Genomic DNA, 20550 nt, shown 5'->3' on the forward strand with positions numbered 1-20550 from the left:
TTTATTTTTTGTTGAAGGCTTATAAAAGAAATTAGCAAAGAAAATTATTAAACAAATTATGAAGAGAATTGAAATCCGACAGATATGAACAAGCATTGCTTGCACTGACCAGAATAGAAATCAATAAAACTACATGGCTGCATGAGATTTGGGGGAGGGGTACATGTAGCCTAGGGGAGGAGACCCTTATTCATTTTTGCCTTTTTTGAGGGGAGGGGGAGGTTGGAGAAGGAAAAGGTTTGAAAAGTCAATATAAAACTGATGAATATATTATGGGTGTATAGTCAGAAAAATCCATGTGTACAGTCAATGCAATATTAAATTACTATAGGAAAACATGTAGCTGCTATGACCCCCCCCCCCCCCCCGAGTAAGTAAAACATACATTTCTTATCTTTTGATAATTAAAAATGTGAAGTATTATGAAACTTTTATGATTTTAAAAAGCCTTACATATAAGTACCAAGAAAATTATGCCTTTGAAAATCATATAGCACTGGTAAATGTTAATGTGTATTGTCAGTTACCGACAAGTAATGATAAAAATGTTCAAATCAAAGAAAGGAATTAAGAAAAAGAAAAAGTTTTTCATTGAAATGTTCCTAAAAACTCGGGTATACTTCCACATCAAGCTCACTTTCATGTGAAGCCCTGCACAGAAGATACAATGCAATGATTTCACACATTTGACTTCCATGTGTTATCTCTATGGCAAATTAAGTGTAATGTCAGTTACCGTAATGTCAGTTACCAGCATGGTTGTGGAAAAATTATCATAGTCCCCAAAAGACAAAAACAAATTTTTTAATATTTTGACACATCTTAACCTAGTAACGGAGGTATATTTACATATTCAAATTATTACTCTATCTACTCAGGGACATGAGATATTTCAATTTTAATGAACACCCTGAAATTGCATGTCCTTTTGCGTAATGTCAGTTACCGACACATTTTTGCTTGCTGATGCGTAAAAAAATGTGGTTACATAGGAAAACTTAGTATCAGAGTATACAGCAAGGTTCACTTTATTAACTCTATCAAAAGCAAACTCCCATCATTTGTTGTTTTAGAGATACACACAATGAAAGGTGTGAAAACATTGTGCCGTGTAATGTCAGTTACCGTGAAAATGCCCTTATGTGTACTATTTAGGCGTCTATAAGACACCTATTTACAAAATCGGGGTTTGCCTTGTAGTTTTAGCTTTTCATTCTCAATAATGGTTGTTTTCAGGGTTTATTAGTTCTAATACATGCACTTGTACACATGTTTCATCTTGGTTTGAGAATTTTTTTAATCGGCTGCTCACAAAGTTAAACAATACCTTTAATGCTATATGCATGCCTACACAAATCACACACATACCATATTTTTGTTTTCACAATGCCTCTCTTTACTATCTTTTCACACGCGTTTGATATTGAATAGAACAATCAAGGAATTAAAATTACAGGAAAAATAGAATCTACTTTCTCAATTTCCTTCTTAGGAGATCATATACCAGGCCTGTGTATTTAAATCTTTGTTTAAGAAAAAGAGAGATATGTCTTGAAAAGTATAATTACTGTATCTATGAAGATATTCTCTGAAATTTCAGGGCAAACAGGACTACTTTGTGTACTGGTGATGAAAATTTCACCTCACAAGAATACATTTTTTCTTCACTTTGACGTCAGTGTCAGTATCGCTGCCAGTCAGATCAGTAAACCGGGAGGAAATATTCAATTTCATCTCCGTTGATATCTCTAAACGGTTGTCTCTCTCGATAGCGAGAATTGAGATTAGGCAAGCTTAAAATACTCTCTTGATTGGAGAAGGAGAGGACAATGTGAACACTTGTTGAAATGTGTACTGCATCCAGATTGAAATACACTTGACCCAGATTGGTAACCTTTGTGTATAAATGAATCACAGATTCTTGTAAGTTGCGGAGTTTGTCCGTTCGAAACCTTCACTCAAGGAGTGGTCTGAACATGCAGCCTAAAGCCCCCTGCAAATGACTTGTGTACAGGGAGTCCCGCTCAAACGGCAAGTTTTATTTGTGCCAGCTAGTCTTGTGTGAAGACCCACATTGATACAAGGGTCTGTGCTGGCAGACTAGTTTCTGGCACCATTTTGTGAGATTTCCTTGCGTGCATTCGAGCTTTTCGACCTAGTTTCAGAGACTATTTGCTGCACATTTAACATATTCTGGGAAGAAAAGGCAATATTCTTCACTGGGGAAATTAAAAAAATTACAAACATTAGTGAGGCCCTGTGAAGCGTCTTGAAAGACTCGCTCCGAAAAAAGCTTCCTCAGGTAAATTTCCATGGCAACATACAAACTGGCTTGCTGTAATTAGTTATTGCTCGATGCAGCAGCTCATAAGCTGTCAATCAATTGAGCTTCAGTAGTAATGACAGATTGTGATTCGTAATATTTGTATTTATTAATCGCCTTGAGAGCTTCATATAGGGGTTGTCACGATAATGTTGCAACATTGTCTCGTTGATTAAAGGCAAGGAACCTTTACAGTTGATATTGTATAGTTTATACAAAAGTTTTCATGACAAAGTCAGTACTTGATAAACTTTTAATCAATTTTTGACAATAGTGTATTGTCAAAAATCTTTTGTTTAATTATTGTCGAGGTGGCAGCGGTGGGATTTGCCGTAGTGAGAATGTTATTTAATCATGTAATGTGCTCAATTAAGGATTTGTTTTCATGACAAATGTAAAAAGATGTTGTTATTAAAGTTATTGTTATAAATCCCAAAATCTTCACAACAGACATTGGTGAGGTTCACACAAAACCGTGTCCACTATTTGAATTTAGGTTGTGTAAAACCATGGTCCTGATATACATGTTTCTTAAAATCTCAGACTCAATTCATGGTAGAAAATAGGAATGGTCCCTCAAAAGGAATGTCCAGTAATTTCTTGTTCAAGTCATAACTTAAGTTCTTAGAATGTTATATATCTATGTTAACTTCATTTGTACACCTGTATGTATGCTTGCCTGACATACCGTCTGCACACTCAGAATCGAACATTCATCTAATGTCCAAAGGTTTTGTGAAGGTCATCGTGAAAGTTACTGTTTATGGCAACTACCATGGCAACCATGCTCGACAGCCAATCAAAGTCCTCCATGCACGAAAGATAGCACTGGATGGTTAGACTTTCTTTTATGCAATATGCCATGGCCCTGGTAGTTAAAAACTCATTTGTCAACACGGCCATGTTCCACCATTCCCTGAAGTAGGGAGATGTAGGATGTTTTGAATTTATCACTATATCTTGGCTAGAAAGCCCATTGAACATTCTATGTATACATGCTTGGTTGGATTGGAATGTCAACATCAGTCTGGCTGCTCGCCAGGTGGGTGCTATTAGGTTCCGATTTTAGACCCCTTTGGGGTACTGGCCTGTTTGTCGATGGTGCTATGATGCCTTCTCCACTGGCGATAGGCAAGCACTAGAAAAACTGAACCAAGATCATAGGTGTAGACAGACCACCAGGGAACTCCCACTTCCCTGCTTGTACCAGGGACCCTGCAAGTCCCATGGAGGTTTAACCTCCTCACTCTTGTATGGACTTCTGATCCAAAATAGTGAATATTTTCTTAATTTTCAGTCTTAGGGTGCTTGGGTTTTAGATATTTCTATTCAGTTTGTTCTTTTCTAAGACTTAAAACCTGCAAATTGTTTTCAGTCACATTTTTGCGCAGCCAAATATTTTCTTGATCTTTTTTATCATCTTTGTTGCCATACTACCAAGTACCATCTTGATTTCAATGTTGGCCCATGACATAAGTCACTTTGCATTCACGAGCTGTAACTATACCTACATTATGAAATTAGTGCATTCTTTCATACCTTATTAAAATATTTTCTACGTAATTTCATATTGCTTAATATTTGAAGTATTATGCGCTGGTTCTGTTCACAGATCTTTGGCTTTTTTTATTTATTAGGAATGAGCCATACTTGTAAATTGTAAGCAGGCCTATTCGCCTGCCCGACCTCTATTAAAACGTCGCTGTGCTTGTTCTGTTATATTTGAACAAGGATCTATATCAGTACACACATCTTCATACATAGGAGCCTATGTAATATCATGGAGGTAGAATCATGGACCTACTCCTCTGAAGGTCTTTACATGTATATTAATCATTGGACCATTATTTCACATCCTGTGTTCTGTGTTTTGATTTAGAAAAGGGGGATGTGTCTTGGAAGTAATTACATTCCAAGGACAGATCGAATCAAACTGTGTATTGATACTTCCAGAGGTGTATTTGGACCACCTCGAGGTTCAAGAATACCAGAGCCCTGTTGCATAAAACTAAAGTTACTATTATAGTAACCTTGCCATCCAATGGTAACTACCATGGTAACAATGCTAATCAGCCAATCAGAATCAAGGATTTCATGGAAGTTACTTTTATTCAACGGGGCCCAGGTATTCTCTAGTCAAGAAATCTACACCGGTCAGAAAATACCAGTTTTTTTAGGGAGTCTTAAGCAAATTACTTGTAATATAATTATAAAAGGAAATACCCACTAAATGGTATTAAGTTGTAAAAATTACGATAATTTTTGCGGGGTATTTCATGAGGTCGCTTGTATTCGTTCAGCACTTGGGAAAGCAAATTACGAGAACGTTCTCAACCCAGTGAGCAGTTGGGCGCGAATGCCGTAGCCCCGCCTGCTGCAGACTGCATTACGCATGCTCATAGCTTCAAGAACTTACCCTGGGAGGGTCTGTCTTGGGCCGTTGTGAATGTGTAAAATAAACATTAATTATTTGGGGGCATGAACAAGTTCTTGTAATAAAAAAAAACAGGTTTTCAGGTGATTGGGTCGGTCTGAATATACCTCATGAGTCAACCAATATTATGAGTGCCCCTGGTCCAATTAAGGGTCTTGATCTCAAAGACTACTAATAGGTAACCAGAACCATATGATGGGAAGAGTCTCCTGGTAAGAAGTAGGTCATGATGACATCATCAGCTGGAGGTCACCAGGAGTGGTGTGGGGCTCCATGATTTTAGCAATATCCTGGATCCTGGATTGGACAAGATTGTTGGTCTTGAGATATTATTAGGTAATATTTTCATCTTTTTTTTTCAGTGAGAAGCAGGTTTTTATATTCATTATCAAAACTTGCGTCCTGGGCCAATACAAACAAGTTTCTCAAAGGACTCATTTATCATCTCACCTTACAGTCTGAAAACCTAATTTAAGTACATGTAGGGATAAGACAAACCTGATATGTTACCACATTGGTATTTATAGCCAAAGTGGCTAAAGTAGACTAAATGAATGATATACGGAATGATGATATAGAAGAGTCAAATATTAGACCAACTGGTAATTACATCAGGAAAATAGACTAATTAATATAGACCTTATGAATTGACATAATGCAGCTGGCATGTCTCTGACAACTCCGTTTACACATATTCCTATATCCTCTGAGGGAGGGCGCTATAAGATTATGATGTCATATGCATAAGGTCTATTAGACCAAGTGGGCATTAGACAACATGGACATAGTCTAATGGAAATTAAATGTGTAGTAAAACGGCCATAGTATAATGAGACTACTTAAGATGGTTATTGGACGAATTGGTTGTAGACCAAATGCAATGCAAGGATTGAGGGATTGATTCTGGCTATTATACAGAAAGTACAAATGAATCAAGCCATCGCATATCTGTACATGTAGCTGTCAGTGTGTTTGCTTCCCCCCCCCCCATACCCTCCTGTAGGAGTATAGGCAACAGGTTAATATACACCCCACCCCCCCCCCCCCCATTCTCCCCATTCATGGTGATGATATCACATGACCTCATACTTAGTCATGTGACCAAATGAACAGACCTATCGAGTTCAGACATATGTGCGGAACCTCTATAATTCTGACCTTCCCCCTGGTGCGCACTGAATCATGTGACCCTATGCAAATGAGCTTGAGCCGCCAACCCCTCTGCCCAAAAATTATTACCCCCCCCCATATTTCCCTATTCTTTCTCAACTTTTGAATACATAAGGAAATACTATTCGGAGCCTATGATTGGAAAGATCAAATTTGAGATTATATTTTTATGGAAAGCTATGATCATATCTCCTAAAAAACACCTATGACCAACAATTTATTTTTATTGAAACGGTGCAGATTGGTAACAAACAGAGAATCCTTACAAAAATAGTACCAAGTTTACTTTAAAGGGGAATCGGGAGGATGGAAGCAGGAAAGTAAAGTGATGTCTTGTCATTTTAAAAGAGGAACAGGAATATTAGATTTGAATATATGAGAAGGAAAGAGTGACAGAGAGGAAGTGAAAAAGGTTTATTTTAAGAACATGAAGGAAGAAAGCATGCTCGATAAGATAACACTTTTCAAATTTGCTATTTTTCCCTGTTTAAACTTTATTTCCTGTCATCATGTATTGTACCTATATTAGTTCTAAAAAAATATTTGTACTTTCAAAGTGAAATAATGTACAGTTGTACATGAGCAAGAAAATGTTTTACTTTTGCTTTACGTTATCGATTATGTTGTTTCTTCTGGGAACTTTAATACATGATTGTAGTAAAGAGATATCAAATGAAAACTGCTCTTTCGTATGTTGTGTTCTATGCAATCTATCAATTGCCATTAGAATATTTTGTGTTTTCTCCTTTAATATTTATGTACCGGGTAATTGAAATTAAATATTTCATGAATGATTGTATGAAATTAATTAATTGATCAATCTTGAACCATGAAGATGGTGATTTCTGTCATTTGAAATACAAACATATATAGTCACTATGGGAGAAGTCTGAAGGTCAGATCACATTATTATAGATAAACATAAAGTTTGAAGTGCCTAATTATCCTTGGATTTCCACCAAACCCATATTTATATATGCTCCTCAAATCAATGTTTATACTCGTAAAGAAAAAAAAAGGCCCTTTTAATGTCAGGGTGAGTTTCCCCTTTGAGAAAAATTCCCTTGAAAAGGAACAACCTTGATGACAGTTGCCTTGGAAATAAAGCTCAAGTGTTTTCAGTGTAAATACGTCTCTCTTTAGAAGAAATGTTCTTGATTTTACAAACCTACTTGTGTGATTATAAATAAATACTTTTCATTTTATATTTGTGTTATTATTTATCATTTGATACATTTGTGTGTTATGATGAAAGGGTCGATGCAGGGTGCTACATAAGTACTTGCCCGATTGCCCGGGGCAAGTAAACGTTAGAGTCGGGCAAGTGTTTTGAAGTAAAGACCAAAACTACTTGCCCAAATTGGGCAAGCAAAATTCTTTCAGTAGAATGACCAAAATTAGGGTCAATATGATATGATATTGACCCTAATTTTGGTAATGGCAGGCAAGATACTAGAAAAAATACTGGAAAAAGAAATGCAATAACAAAGTAGATCAGTTCATATCAAAAGAGAGAAAAAGGTCAATGGTTTATTTTTTTAATGATTTTTTCGGGCAAGTGAAATAGATTTTTGGGCAAATATATTCCAACTATTTAAAAATTTACTTGCCCAACTGGGCAAGTGGTTCTATAAAGTTATGTAGCACCCTGGTCAGTGGCAATTCCAGGAGGAGCATGGACCCCCCCTCCACTGGATGGAGAGTTGTCCTTATTTGTTTATTTCCTTTCTGGCTTTTATTTTTTGGTGAGAAACTAACAATTTTTGTAATTGGCAGGGGGTAGTTAAATAGAGAAAACCTTTTTGCCGTTTTGCATCTTGGTATTAAAAAAAATTAGAATATCCTGGACCCTCTTCTGGAAGGAGTTTAGGATGGGAGGTACAAGCATATGTTTTTTTAACTTGTGAGTTACACAGTCTTACCTCAATCAGTTCTTGTACACCGTTCTCATTATGCTTACTAAAAGTAGTTTACTGGATACCGGTTCAGGAAACCAGTTTGGAAGATCGTTTTGCTAGCATTCCCATTTGATCACACGAAAGTGGTTTTCAAAATCACTTTACATAAAGCGACCTTGTTGCTATGTGAACGCTCTCGGTGGGTGACACGTTTCGTGCAAAATTTGAAACGGCAGCGTAGGCATTCTACACACAGTGTGTGGAGTAGCGCGCTCAAAATGTGCGAAGATCGCTTCCCGAAGAATGGTTGTGTCCTCACTTACGCTAAAACACGTTTAACGAGGCAAAGCGATCTTGAAAACTACATAGCAAGGTTGTTTTGTGAACCGGTTTGGAAGATCACTTTCAAGACCGCTTCCAGTAAACTAGTTTCAGGACGGTAGTGAGAATGGTGTCTATCTCTCTTTCTCTTTTATTGTTGAGGCTGATATTGTTTTGACGATGACAGCCATGGTACTTGTTATACAAGCCCCATACTGACTCATACCGGAAGGATACATTCTCCTTTAACAATTAGATTAGTGAAATAAACCCATTTCTGACCATGTTTTAGAAAGAAAATTCAGGCGAATCATGCCCCAAACGTTTGACAATAATTTTTTTGTACATAAATTGGTTTGTACTTTTTCACAGCTAAGACATGTGGGTAAATTCCTTATTTTTCATCTGGATAGGAATTATTAATCCACTCAGAAATTGAAACGGGTATGAGAATCTGAGTTTCAGACTAAAATGGATTCTCACTTTCTAAGGAAATGGAGGGGGAAGGAGTGCTGTGTCTTAGGTATAGGAAACACTAAAATGACATCTCCCTGGTTAAGAGTGATAGTCAAACTCAATCTATAATATAATTTTGTTTGTTCTATGGTTTCATGGAAATCCTCATTCATGGTATAGATGAAAAATACAGACATTTTTTATATACAGTGAAACCCATCTATAGCAACCACCCAAGAGAAACACAAATCGTGACCTTTATAGACAGGTGGCTGCTACAGACAGGTTCTTATATCCACTATCTGCCTCCATTGGGTTTCAGTTTTGATGGTCAATATAGGCAGGTAACGTCATCAGTTTGCTCATTTGCATAATGACCAGGATGTGCATTTAACTGTTTTGTGAAATTAAGCAGAATTTAAGAATGTCGTGACTGTCTTACTTTACATCCAATTTTGATGAAATTTTCAGTGATATGCTTGTTGTATTCTTCAACTTTTATTCAGATCAACTTTTTGTTTGGGTGGACTTGTCCTTTAATCTAATTCCATGTGGCATGAAAGGATGGTTTGCAGAGATTACCCAATGGATGTACATAATTAAATTCCTCATCCTTCCTACCAACACAAATCAAAAAACAAAAAACAATGTTTTTGGAGAGCATTTAATCACAATATGTTCCCTTCTTTGAAGTCCACCCACCACATTGTAGATCAGCAACTTGACCTATATGTAGGAAGCAAGGTCAACCTCAGAGTGTGTGCAATACATAGTTATAGTTAACTTGTTGGAGAAATTGTGCATATGTTTATTATAAAGGGACCATGATGAAGGCCTATTGTAGAATCGTGATTGAGATCTTTATTTTATTCAATCAAACTGTATTTGTGTGTGTTTCTGACTGACAAAAAATTGATTAAACGCAGTCTTGGTTTGAACTTCTTTGAACTAAATGCCTTTGAAAACTTGTGATTAAGGGTTAAGGGTAACAAAGTGCTGATTAAAACACATCTGTACAAGCCATATAATAATAAATGATAATATAGGGGATTTATATGGTACATATTTCCACCTTGTTAGGTGCTCAAGGTGTGCCTATACCTTGGCTGAATTATTCTACCGATTCCGGTGCTCAAAGCTTTTTGAAGAACTACTTCCTGCCATTATGAATAACTTCCTGTTGTTACCCATTCACCTCACCTGGGTTAAGTGCAGCACATTGTGGATCAATGTCTTGCTGTATGAAAACATGCCATGGCTGGGATTGGAACCCCTGACCCTCTGTTTCAAAGTCTGGAGAATTATCCACCGGGCCACAACTCTCCACAATATGTCACCAAGCTTGATGTTGATGGTGGCAAGTATCTTGAACATCAGATTTCTTGCCCGTTTAATTCATGAAATATTTTCATTCCTAAGAAGCTCCAAGATTGTCTTCCCTGTTTGTAGATGTTTGCTTCATTTATTTTCACCTACCCCAATAAACCAAATCTAAAATGGAAGCATTGTGATGTAGTGGGTCTGAGTCTCGTCCTGTAATATGAGGGTCATGTGTTCAAATCCTACCATGACCAAGCTTGCTTTGGCAAGGTATCGATCCACACTTAGCCACTCTCCACCCAGGTGTTAAATGGGTACCTGGTATGATGTGATAGCCATTGTATTTCTACCAAATCGAGTCAAAACTCTTGTTGGAATGCTCCCCAGGGAGTAGAGAAAGTGCATACAGTCACGGTAATATCTGTACTAAAGCCACTTTAGATGTTGTCACAATGTACACTATATAATAGCGTAATATTATTGATTATAATGGAATACGATTTAGTTGGTTTTTGTATGCCTGTCCTAGACGGGACGTATTATTAAGTTTTGTATCTAATGTTGGCAGTAAAAAAAAGTAAAATTCTTATATTGATTGATGTTTTGGGGATACCACCATTATACCACAGGGCAATTCTATGGAATATGTACGTCCGACTCCCTATATGTGGGACCTTCTTCAATTCATGAAATTTTCTCTGTCACTGATTTCTTGTTCTTTTGACAGTCTGTAATGTTCTCAAAGGACCATGAATTGATCAGTTTATAAAGTGAAGTAAGACTTGAGAAAAAATGGGGGTCGGACGTACAAAAAGGTTGATCATTTTATGGAATCACCCCACAGTTACCCCAGCGAAACCTACTTCATACCGACCCTAGCTTGTACGTCATTTCCAATGACGTACCATTGGTCGGTTTTGAGTCCATTTTGTCGGTGTGACTGTAGTGTTATGATTGAACTGGATTGCTTGTTGCTTTGAGAAAGAAATTGCTGAACAACAAACAGTGTTTCTTAATGAATCGACTGTCTCCTAACATTGGTTAGAGGGCGCTTCACTGGTGTTCACTTCATCAAGGTCCTGTAGTCTTCGACTGGGTCCGATCCTCTCTCTCAATCTTTGCTTTAAATCTTCCTAATAACCATCTAATTCCTCCCTCAGACACGCTTCCTTAGTTACAAGAATTGTTATCATATTACATGCTTGTTCATCTGATGGGCTTGTGTGCCGTTGACTAGTAGCCCATCTTGGCTGTCTGATGTGTATGTAAATAAAGTCACAACTTTGATCTTCAGCTTGAAGTGTTGCGTTGTCACAAGTGCATACACCTCTGACATTTTGGGTATGATACGATCGTGAGCGAGGGCGGAAGTTATCTTTACTGGGAGGGGGGTTGGGGATTTGATCTTGGGACGGACGCCAGCCAGCTAGGACTCTTCGGTTGCCACGTTGCCAGCTGCATTTGTTTGCAGAAAAAACAGGAGAGGGAGGCCTGACAAAGTGTGTGTTTGTAAACATGTTTGCTGAGTAACACATTTTGATTAATCATGTTTAGCAGACGACATGGCTGTAGAAGCCGATCTTGATGTCTCTATTGGTCCTTGTTTCCGCAAACAGCAGACCGGAAAATTTCTTTTTCCAGCCTAACCATGAGAGATACTTACATGAATCTACAAAAAAATATGGCCAACAAAAAAAATATACCCTCTTCCAAACTGGCTATCGCCTGTTGTGTTGAGGCTAAACATAATTATTATTCGGAGAATGTTTATGTCTGCTTCAGAATTAAAATATCATTTCCTTTGGAAAATACTACCAGATAGGCGTAAACATATATGAGTTCTGGGGCCCGTCTTACAAAGAGTTGTGATTGATCCAATCAATCGCAACTATGGAAAGCCAGCAAAGTCAACATATGAAATGCATGTTTATTCAAAGATTGTTCTAGATATGAATGTATATATCCATAAAGTCATTGATTTCTTGACAATTTGGTGTGTTTTCCTTTGTTTACAATGGACATTGTGCAATTTCCTGTAGAAAAAATTATGACACTGATGGATTTCCATAGAGTTACAATTGATTGGATCAATCGTAACTCTTTGTAAGACGGGGCCCAGATGTCCGTAGAGTTGCTTCAAAGAAAATAGAAGCTAATTCATTATTTGTTTACAGGGTCCTAGTAAAAAAGATTTGGTTATGATCTTCTAATTATAACTTTCATATAAACTTTGATTTCATCTGTTTTGGACAGTGTTGAAAGATTTATTCAAGAGAAGCACAAAGTTGAGTTACTTTGAATGGCCTCACCTTACCATCACCATGAAGTACAGTAGAAAGTATGGTCTGGTAGGGTTAAGGAGGTCCCATGGGAAGCTTGTTCAACCCGGTTCATTTTAAATTAAGGAGTTTGAGAACATCAATTAGACAGTGGCAGCTCATTCCACTTATTGAGGACCCTTGATTATTGAAGTGTTTCCTAAGGTCAAGGCGGCTTCTAGTTCTGTCAAGTTCCATGGACTGGACTGGCCTCTTGATCCATCATAACATGGACCTACTACAACATGATCATAGATACTGTTAGCTAATTGAAAGTAATTCTAAGGTTTGGTTTTGTTGATTTGCCTATTAAAGGAAAATGAAACCTTTGGAACAAGATAGCTTGTGTGAAAATAGAAAAATCAAAGAAACAGATCAACAAAAGTTTGAGAAAAATTGAATGAATAATAAGAAACCTATGAGCATTTGAAGTTTAGATCATTATTGTAATGTAGATTCTCCCATTGGTAATGCGACAAAGATGTGTGATATCACATGTGAACAACTTTCCCATTGCTTTTATATATATTTCACTTAAAATGCCTCTTTTATCACATCTATCAGTGGATAATTAATTATTTCTGTGGGAGGGCTTGAAATACAGATTTTCAAAGAATATATTATGGATAAAGAGTTTGTATCACCATACGAAAGAGCAAAAAGAGACATTTTGGGGGTATTTTATAGTCCATCAAAGGGAAAGTTGTTCACATGTGACATCACACATATCTGTCGCATTGCCAATGAGAGGATCTCCATAGCATTAGTGATTGCAATATTCACATGCTCATAACTTTCTCATTATTTGCCTGATTTTTCTCAAACTTTCTTTGATCTTATTCTTTGATTTTTCTCTTTCCACACAAGCCCACTTGTTAAGAACAGAGTAAATGTATGGTCAAATACCTGCCATGACAAAGAACAACTACATGTAAGAAGTCTGTGTTGAAAATCGGTGAATAAGTTCAGCCGTTTTGTCTTAGATTCTGGACAAGAACATCTTTTCCATTTTTCATCAGCTCTGAAATTACAGGGTGTAAGACAAAACTTCTGCTCTTGTTTACCAGTTACCGACAAAGACTTCTTAGTTGTCATTTGATGGGCATTTGACACTATATTTACTCTGTTTATCACTGAGCAAAAACTCGCTACATTCATGTAGTAGGTGCAGAACTCGTCAAACAAAATCTAAACCCCTTGATTGATTGGCATGAGAAGCTGTTCATTGTTATTGGACATTCTGTCACGCTTACATGTTCAACAGTACACAAAACAATAGGATTAGGTAGTGTAGTATCAAGGTTGAATCTACCCTTCTTGATGAGCAAACCTCCTAGTTGTCAGTTCCCCTTCTTATTAGTCTTTGATGGATTGTGTGTGCTATTGGGGCATTGATGAATCCACCCTCGTCATGGCGAATTCATTTTAGTAACATTTATGTTCCCCGAGCGATGGGCTTTAAGTCATTGTTCCTTTTTATAGATCATTGTAAGCTAGACCTGACTGTACAGATTCTCGGCAACATACTGAAGTAATTTGCCATGGTAGCAGTTTTACTTGTAACTGTTCATCATCAGAATGTGTACGAACAGAAGATTTGTTAGAATTTCTAGATAAGTTAAAGAGGGGAATATGCATAGATGTTGATAGAGGTGTTGTGGACAAGTGGATTCAATTCCGGACTATAAACCACAAGGTCCAGGGTTCAGATCCCACCACAGCGGTTGCATCTTCTGGCAAGGCATTTATCTACTTTTGCCACTCTCCACTTAGGTGTAGTAAATGGGTACCCAGTAGGAAAAAAATATTGAGTGCCTAGGCAGTCCTGCTAAAGCAAGGGTATAATTAGTTAACAAGTAATTATCAGGTTAATCAGTGCCCGCTAGGTGAACATTTATCAGAAGTGAAGTGGCTACCCCTTGGTAAATATGAAATTATTATAATCTAATGCTTTATCAGTGGTGTTGTTTATAATATATATAGATCTCTCTTTTTGTTCTCCCTCCCTCCCATCCTACTTGTCTCCTACAGTGAGTGTGCTGAATGGTCAAGAGAACCATCACATGTTTTCTTCCAGTGGTGTCTTCACAGCATTAGAGCTTAGGAGAATCACACAAGGTAACACTATAAAAAGAATGTAGAATAAATCTTGACAACTGAACAAACAAAATATCAGTTTCCTGTCCAATCATGGATGCTTCTTCAACTGAGGGCGACGAGCGATGTAGCCCTCATCGCCGCACCCAAAACTGCCAATGAATTTCCCCAGATGTAGTGCTTTGAGGCGGCCATCTCTATATGCCGCAGATTAATATTAGCATTTGCCGCATTGCCCGCATCATTGTTCATTGCACACAAGAAATAACCTTTGAAATGAAAGAAATAACCCCTAAAATTCTCCCAAATTACATTGCATCAGCTCTAAATGCTGTGATGATAATGAGACGAGAAATTATTTTCCACCTCACTAAGTTAGAAAATGAATGTGTTGAAGATATTGTTTAATAATAATGCTACTACTACTACTACTACTACTACTATGTTGTTGTTGATATTGGAGGAACAATTAATAATAATATAATTTAAATGAATTTCATATATATTCTTTATCCTGTATAGTGCCAATCCTAATGGGAGGCGGTGATACCGGTCTAGGTAGCGCCCTCAATCTAAGCGAGCTCCCTTCACCTACCTACTACGCCAACAGCTATGCCAACAACGTTCATCCTGGGCTTGGAGTCGGCCAGAACATGGGTGGTCTGAGGCGTAACATCCCACTGTCGCTCACGCATGGCAACAAACGCATCAAGAGGAACTCGACCACGATGTCGTCAGCGGACGACGAGGTCGATAGCATTGGAGAGGAAGGGGATAACATGGGAGGTTTCTACGGGAGGTCACCGGCCAACTCTCTGAGTAGCCATTCGAGTGGATGGCATAGTGACATGGATGCAGGTCAGTAGTATAAAATATTACACACCATTGAGGGCATTAGTAAGAATTATATGCACAAGGTACCCTTGGTACAGTTCTAACACGCCCAAGGCAGAGCCGAGGGAAGTTGGACTGTTGAAAAGTAAGAACTGTGGATGCGGATCCTTGTTATTTGATAAACCATCCTCAACTCAAAACCATGATTGGTCAACAGAACAAGTCATTAGTATCAGTCATTAGCTAAACTTAATTACTGGTCATGTGATATATTTCAGCCAATCGTTGAACTAGGATCCATACTACTGTTTAATGATATCTTTCTGAAGGACGGGAGGCTGTTTTGTTTCCTTGACTTGAGATATATCATGGAAAATGTATCTGACATGACATTTGGTGAAATCACAATAAGGGGAGTAGCATCCTTAGAAATAATGGAGAAATTTTTGAAATTTCCGTCAAGTCATATTAAGAGTTGTACAGCACTAAACATGTCATTTTGAAGCAGTATTTCCGACTTGAGGATCGCCAAAGTAAGTAAATCAATAGTCTTCACAGGCTGTTGAATACAACTTAAAGGAAATTTCATTTAATTTTGAACAAAACTGTCAATTTTTTTTAATTTTTGTAAGAGTTTGTAGAAAAATTGATGTAATGTTGAGATCCACATTTATATTGTTCTCTTCAAATGCAAGATGTTCATATATAAGAAGAAAAAGTAGGAAAGAGAGAAGCATTTCCAGTTCAGTGGCTACGTCATAACTAAAGGAATGAACATGGAATAAAATTATCTTTTTTTAATGATTCTTTGATTTTCTTTGTTCCCCGCTGCAGGAGCAAGCCCAGGGATCCACTCTCCTAACATGAACAAGCCTAAAGCGGGTCTCCCTAATGCACAGTCTCCCACAGGATCTAGGCCAGGAGGCATCAAGATTGAAAGAGATGGGTCTATGAGTGCCTGTACGTTACCTGATGGTAGCCCACAAAGTGGTGAGTGTCTATGGTATCTTGTAATGTAATCTATCCAATCATGAAACAGGAAAGAGATGGTTCTTTGAGCGCCTGTACGTTACCTGATGGTAGCCCACAAAGTGGTGAGCAACTGTTGGGAAAATATGACATGAATGTGAAAGGACAAAACTGTATCCTTCTTACTTCTTGCCGAAGAGAAAAATAATGAAGGGGAAGAAAGAGTGGGAACACACATGAAATTGTATGTGCGGCACAGCACATTTTGTATTTCTCGCACTTCAGTTAAATTTAAAAAAAAATCAGGATTTTTTACTGCATAGACAAATGGAAAATTCTATTTTGGTAAAGTGCTACACACTGCAAATTTTATATCATAGCCATTTGAATCAAACTTCTTCACTTAGCATTGATCAATTCTGGAACACTTTCAGTCATGAATACAGTTTTTAATGGTTGAGAATAAAAACAATGAAACACTTAAAATATTGACAAGACAATAAATAATATATGAACAAAATCGGGTTTGATATTTTTTTTCGGAAACTGTGAAGTTGGAAGTTCTTTTGGCAAAGTCTTTGCAAAAGATCTTGCATTAATACACTAAAGTTGATCAAATGATGACAAAATATAAATATGTGCATCTAATTTGCATAATTTAGTAAAAATAGACTACAGAACAAAAAACATGTAGTTGAAATAGGTTAGCATGTTTCGCAATTTTGATTCTTAACAACAACAAAAACATTTGTATAAACATAGCCTGAATCACCCCAAAGAACGGATAAGCAATGAATCGACAGCTCAGCCATGTTACATGATACTATCCCGTAAGATTAGAACAGGAACGTACCTAAGTAGAACCAATGCGAAACACGGTTCGTTAAGCTTCCTCGATCGATCTTAATGCTGGGTGGAGGGATAAACAGGAGCTTGGCGGTTTGGAGAAACCAAGGAATACAGGAAGTGTAATGGATTATGGGATATGGGTGACAGACAAATGGGATTCTTAATGGGAAGTTATAAAGAGTGTAATGAAGTTCAAGATCAGTCGAGATAAGAGGAGGGAGAAAAGTGGCAAGTGACTTCGATGTGAACTTTCAAAAATAATTTGATATTTTGTTCCCTTTGCTTTGTTGGATTGGTTTTAGATTATATTCAGTCATTTGCTTTATGTTTTTTTTTTGAAAGACAGTATTGTAAAACAAAGCACTATGTTGTTATGCCTGTTAAAGAAGGAGAAATGAAGAATATGACTTCCATTTGAACTTTGAAAATATATGTAATTATCATCTCATTCTTTCTTGTTAAGGTTGTTAATTAAGTCATTTGATGTATTTTTTTTTAAGTTTATAAATTGAACAAATTACCATAATCAGTAATGACAGCATCAAATGTATCCTGATCAAATGTATCCTGATATAAGGTTGCAGGCGTAGACTGGTATAATGATTTATCTCTTTTACGATGTCATGACTCATGTCGTATGATGTTATAATGATTTTATTATGTCATAAACCAGGATGAATGATATCAGAAGTTTATATCCGCATTAAAGTGGAAAGATTATTTTGTGTTATCTTTTTCTGATTTGCAGTAACTTTGAATTAGATTGGTCTACAGTTTTGCTGGCAAGCAATTGCTTCAAGCACAAGCAATAGCTTACTAAGCAAAAGATCATGCATCAGAAAATGCTTATTTCGTATGCATAACCCTTTGCTAGTGCTTGAACCCTTTTCTTGCCTTCACAAAGCAATTGCTAGCGGTTTGAACAATAGCGATGTCACACTGGTGAGAACACGACTCACAGAAAAAGGCAGGACTCGAACGCAAAATTTTGTGGCAGTGCAAATATTCTTTCGTGTAACATCTTTTCCTCAGACGTGGCTGTAAATTAACTTACTTCTTTTTTGATAATTTACGTATTTGGCATTTGGTTTGCACTTATTAGGAAGAAATCATGTACATGTAAGCTACATTATACCTTGGGGTTCTCTCTCAGGTGCATAAACATGATTAAAAAACACCAACGCCTGCCCTGATCAAGCAAACGCTCAAGCTGCTCTGACGGAGCTTGAACAAACCCAAGCAAGTGCTTAAATGCGCAAGCGAAATGTTTGCTTTATGCATACGCCTTTTAGCAATAGCTTTATCGTCAAGGAAATGCTAGCAGTCAGTTAGCGATTGCTTGAACTTACTAGCAACTACTTTTTGTATAAAGCGCTTAGAGACATGCAACTTTGCTTATGTATTTTGCGCTATACAAAAACGTTTCATTATTATTATTATTATTTATGCATCTGACCTCGTGTCTTAATGTGCATTTATGCTACAGGGTTCCTGGTTTGTAATTTTCATTCAAACTTGAAATTCCTAATCAATGTATCTCTCCTTTCCTATTATGTTTACACTATCACTTGGTTCCTCGTTTTACATTCTATTCTCTGTATCTATCAATCTTTTTTTTTTAATAGTTGATCCTGTCTGTACTTCGTATTTGCTTCCAGTTGGTCAACCAAACCTATCCTATGCCAATATGGCGCCCTCGCCTGGTCCGCCTTCATCAGGTTACTATCAGAACCAGCTGAGAGTTCATTCGGCAGCAAACCAAGAGAGTGCCCAGCTTTCAGACTATGTTCAACTCGTCAGCCATCAGGAGACGACCCAGAACCATCCGGTTAGTATCTTTACAGAGATTTAGGATAGGACCACCCACGGAAAATTAACTGGGTGGGCGCAGGATGAATTAGCCCTTGAAATGCACAGAGCTCTGGAAATCTTTAAAAGAATCCTGGAATTGCCCAGAGGGTTGCAATGTAAATTGTAATACAATGCAACAAATTTTTGCTCTTGGTCTCATCAAGTAGCCCCAGAAATTTTTATACTGGGACAACCACTTGGATGGAAACCAGAAACTAGCCAATTGTAGGGATTTTCTCTGTTCTAGGTTGGTCCAAGTTACCCCTATTCTGGACTCTGATCACTAAGATTTTATTCGTTGGAACATTCATATCAAATGTTATTACAATTTCTTTGAAATTCGGATCGCACTGGCTCGCATAGTGTGCGCTGGGCTTAATACATTAAGCCAGTGTATCTATTCATGAAACACCCAGACATAACAAACCAGTGATAATTGAAATAATATTTGCAAACAAACCTTGAACCTTGAAAGAACATCTCATTCACTGACCACTTCTCTTTTCCTCTCTTTGCCTATTAGGTCCATGTGAAGACTGGTGCTGCTGTAGGTAATGCTAATAGTCCAACTAAGATTGCCGGCTTCATCCCTACCGCCATGCTTCCACCACCGCCACCTCCACCGGTAGCAAGACCGGTTGCCTTGACGACATCCATCGGTCAGATGGGGACCCTGTCTGGCGTCAGCAATGGGGCCAGCTCAACTGCAAATGGAAATATGTGTAAGTTTTTGTGGTTATTTTTGCTTTTTTTTTTTTTTTAGGGGGGATGGTATTAATTGAATGCAGGTATGAGGTAAATTTGAGCTGTAGCAAAAAAATTGAATTGTGAAATATTGAATAAAATATGAGAGAAACATGTCAGAACGTTGATCTCATTCAAATTAAATTACCTTGCATAATGGGGATCTGCAATGGATCACTACAAATTGGTAACTCTGTTATGTATCTTGTAGTCTCTCCTGCAGTCTAGGGATATGTCTACCTGGGTGAGAGCTAATGGGATTTTGATGATTTTAGTACCAAAACACCACACCAATATTCAATGTCTTCCTGATTGTTACATTGATCACATCTATTGAAAATGATAAAAGAATTTCTCTCTGATTTTGCTGTATGTTGAAGATAATAATAATAATAATAGCTGGATTTATAAAGCGCTTTTTGCCTGAGGACACAAAGCGCTGCTACTATTACCCCGGCTTTAGCTCGAGCTACCATCACCGGCGCTCAGTGCATGAAAGGAATTACTCCTGCCGGGTACCCATTCACCTCACCTGGGTCGAGTGCAGCACAGTGTGGATAAATAGGCAGTTCTAATCTTTAATTATTTCTGAAGAACCCAGATATAACGTTCCATTATGACTTACATTATGAAGAAAATCAAAAGATCTAATTTCTGTTCTTCTCCCCCCCCCCCCGACAGCCACGAGCACCACCCCCTTGAACCTGCCTTCAACGTCCATCTTGACCAGCTGCCCTACCACTCCTCCGGTCAGTAGAAGCATCATGACCAGTCCATTCACTGTCCTTGGGCGGCCAGATAACTCCTTCGTCCACTCTCAACAACAGGTCAGTTCAGACTAAAGATGACTCTGCCTAAGTCAAGTCCCTTGGAACAACAGACAGTTTGACTTAGGCAAGATTTGACATAGAAGGTGTTATTAAAGGTCAAGGCCACCCCAGAAAATGTTGATTTGAATAAATAGAG

At 37.6% G+C, this 20550-nt stretch overlaps 1 protein-coding gene across 1 annotated transcript in view; it reads left to right on the forward strand.

Moving 5' to 3' along the window:
* The window catches only part of LOC129271774 (integrator complex subunit 6 homolog), a 40176-nt gene that overhangs the window by 14284 nt on the left and 5342 nt on the right, over positions 1-20550 (forward strand). The window contains exons 4-9 of the mRNA XM_064106625.1: positions 14224-14358; positions 14860-15195; positions 16006-16161; positions 18615-18817; positions 19364-19562; positions 20266-20411. Of these exons, the coding sequence (XP_063962695.1) occupies positions 14224-14358; positions 14860-15195; positions 16006-16161; positions 18615-18817; positions 19364-19562; positions 20266-20411 (1175 nt within the window). The remainder of the gene's footprint in view (positions 1-14223; positions 14359-14859; positions 15196-16005; positions 16162-18614; positions 18818-19363; positions 19563-20265; positions 20412-20550) is intronic.

Source organism: Lytechinus pictus, chromosome 11 (assembly GCF_037042905.1).
Source record: "Lytechinus pictus isolate F3 Inbred chromosome 11, Lp3.0, whole genome shotgun sequence".
Taxonomy (NCBI): Eukaryota; Metazoa; Echinodermata; class Echinoidea; order Temnopleuroida; family Toxopneustidae; genus Lytechinus; species Lytechinus pictus.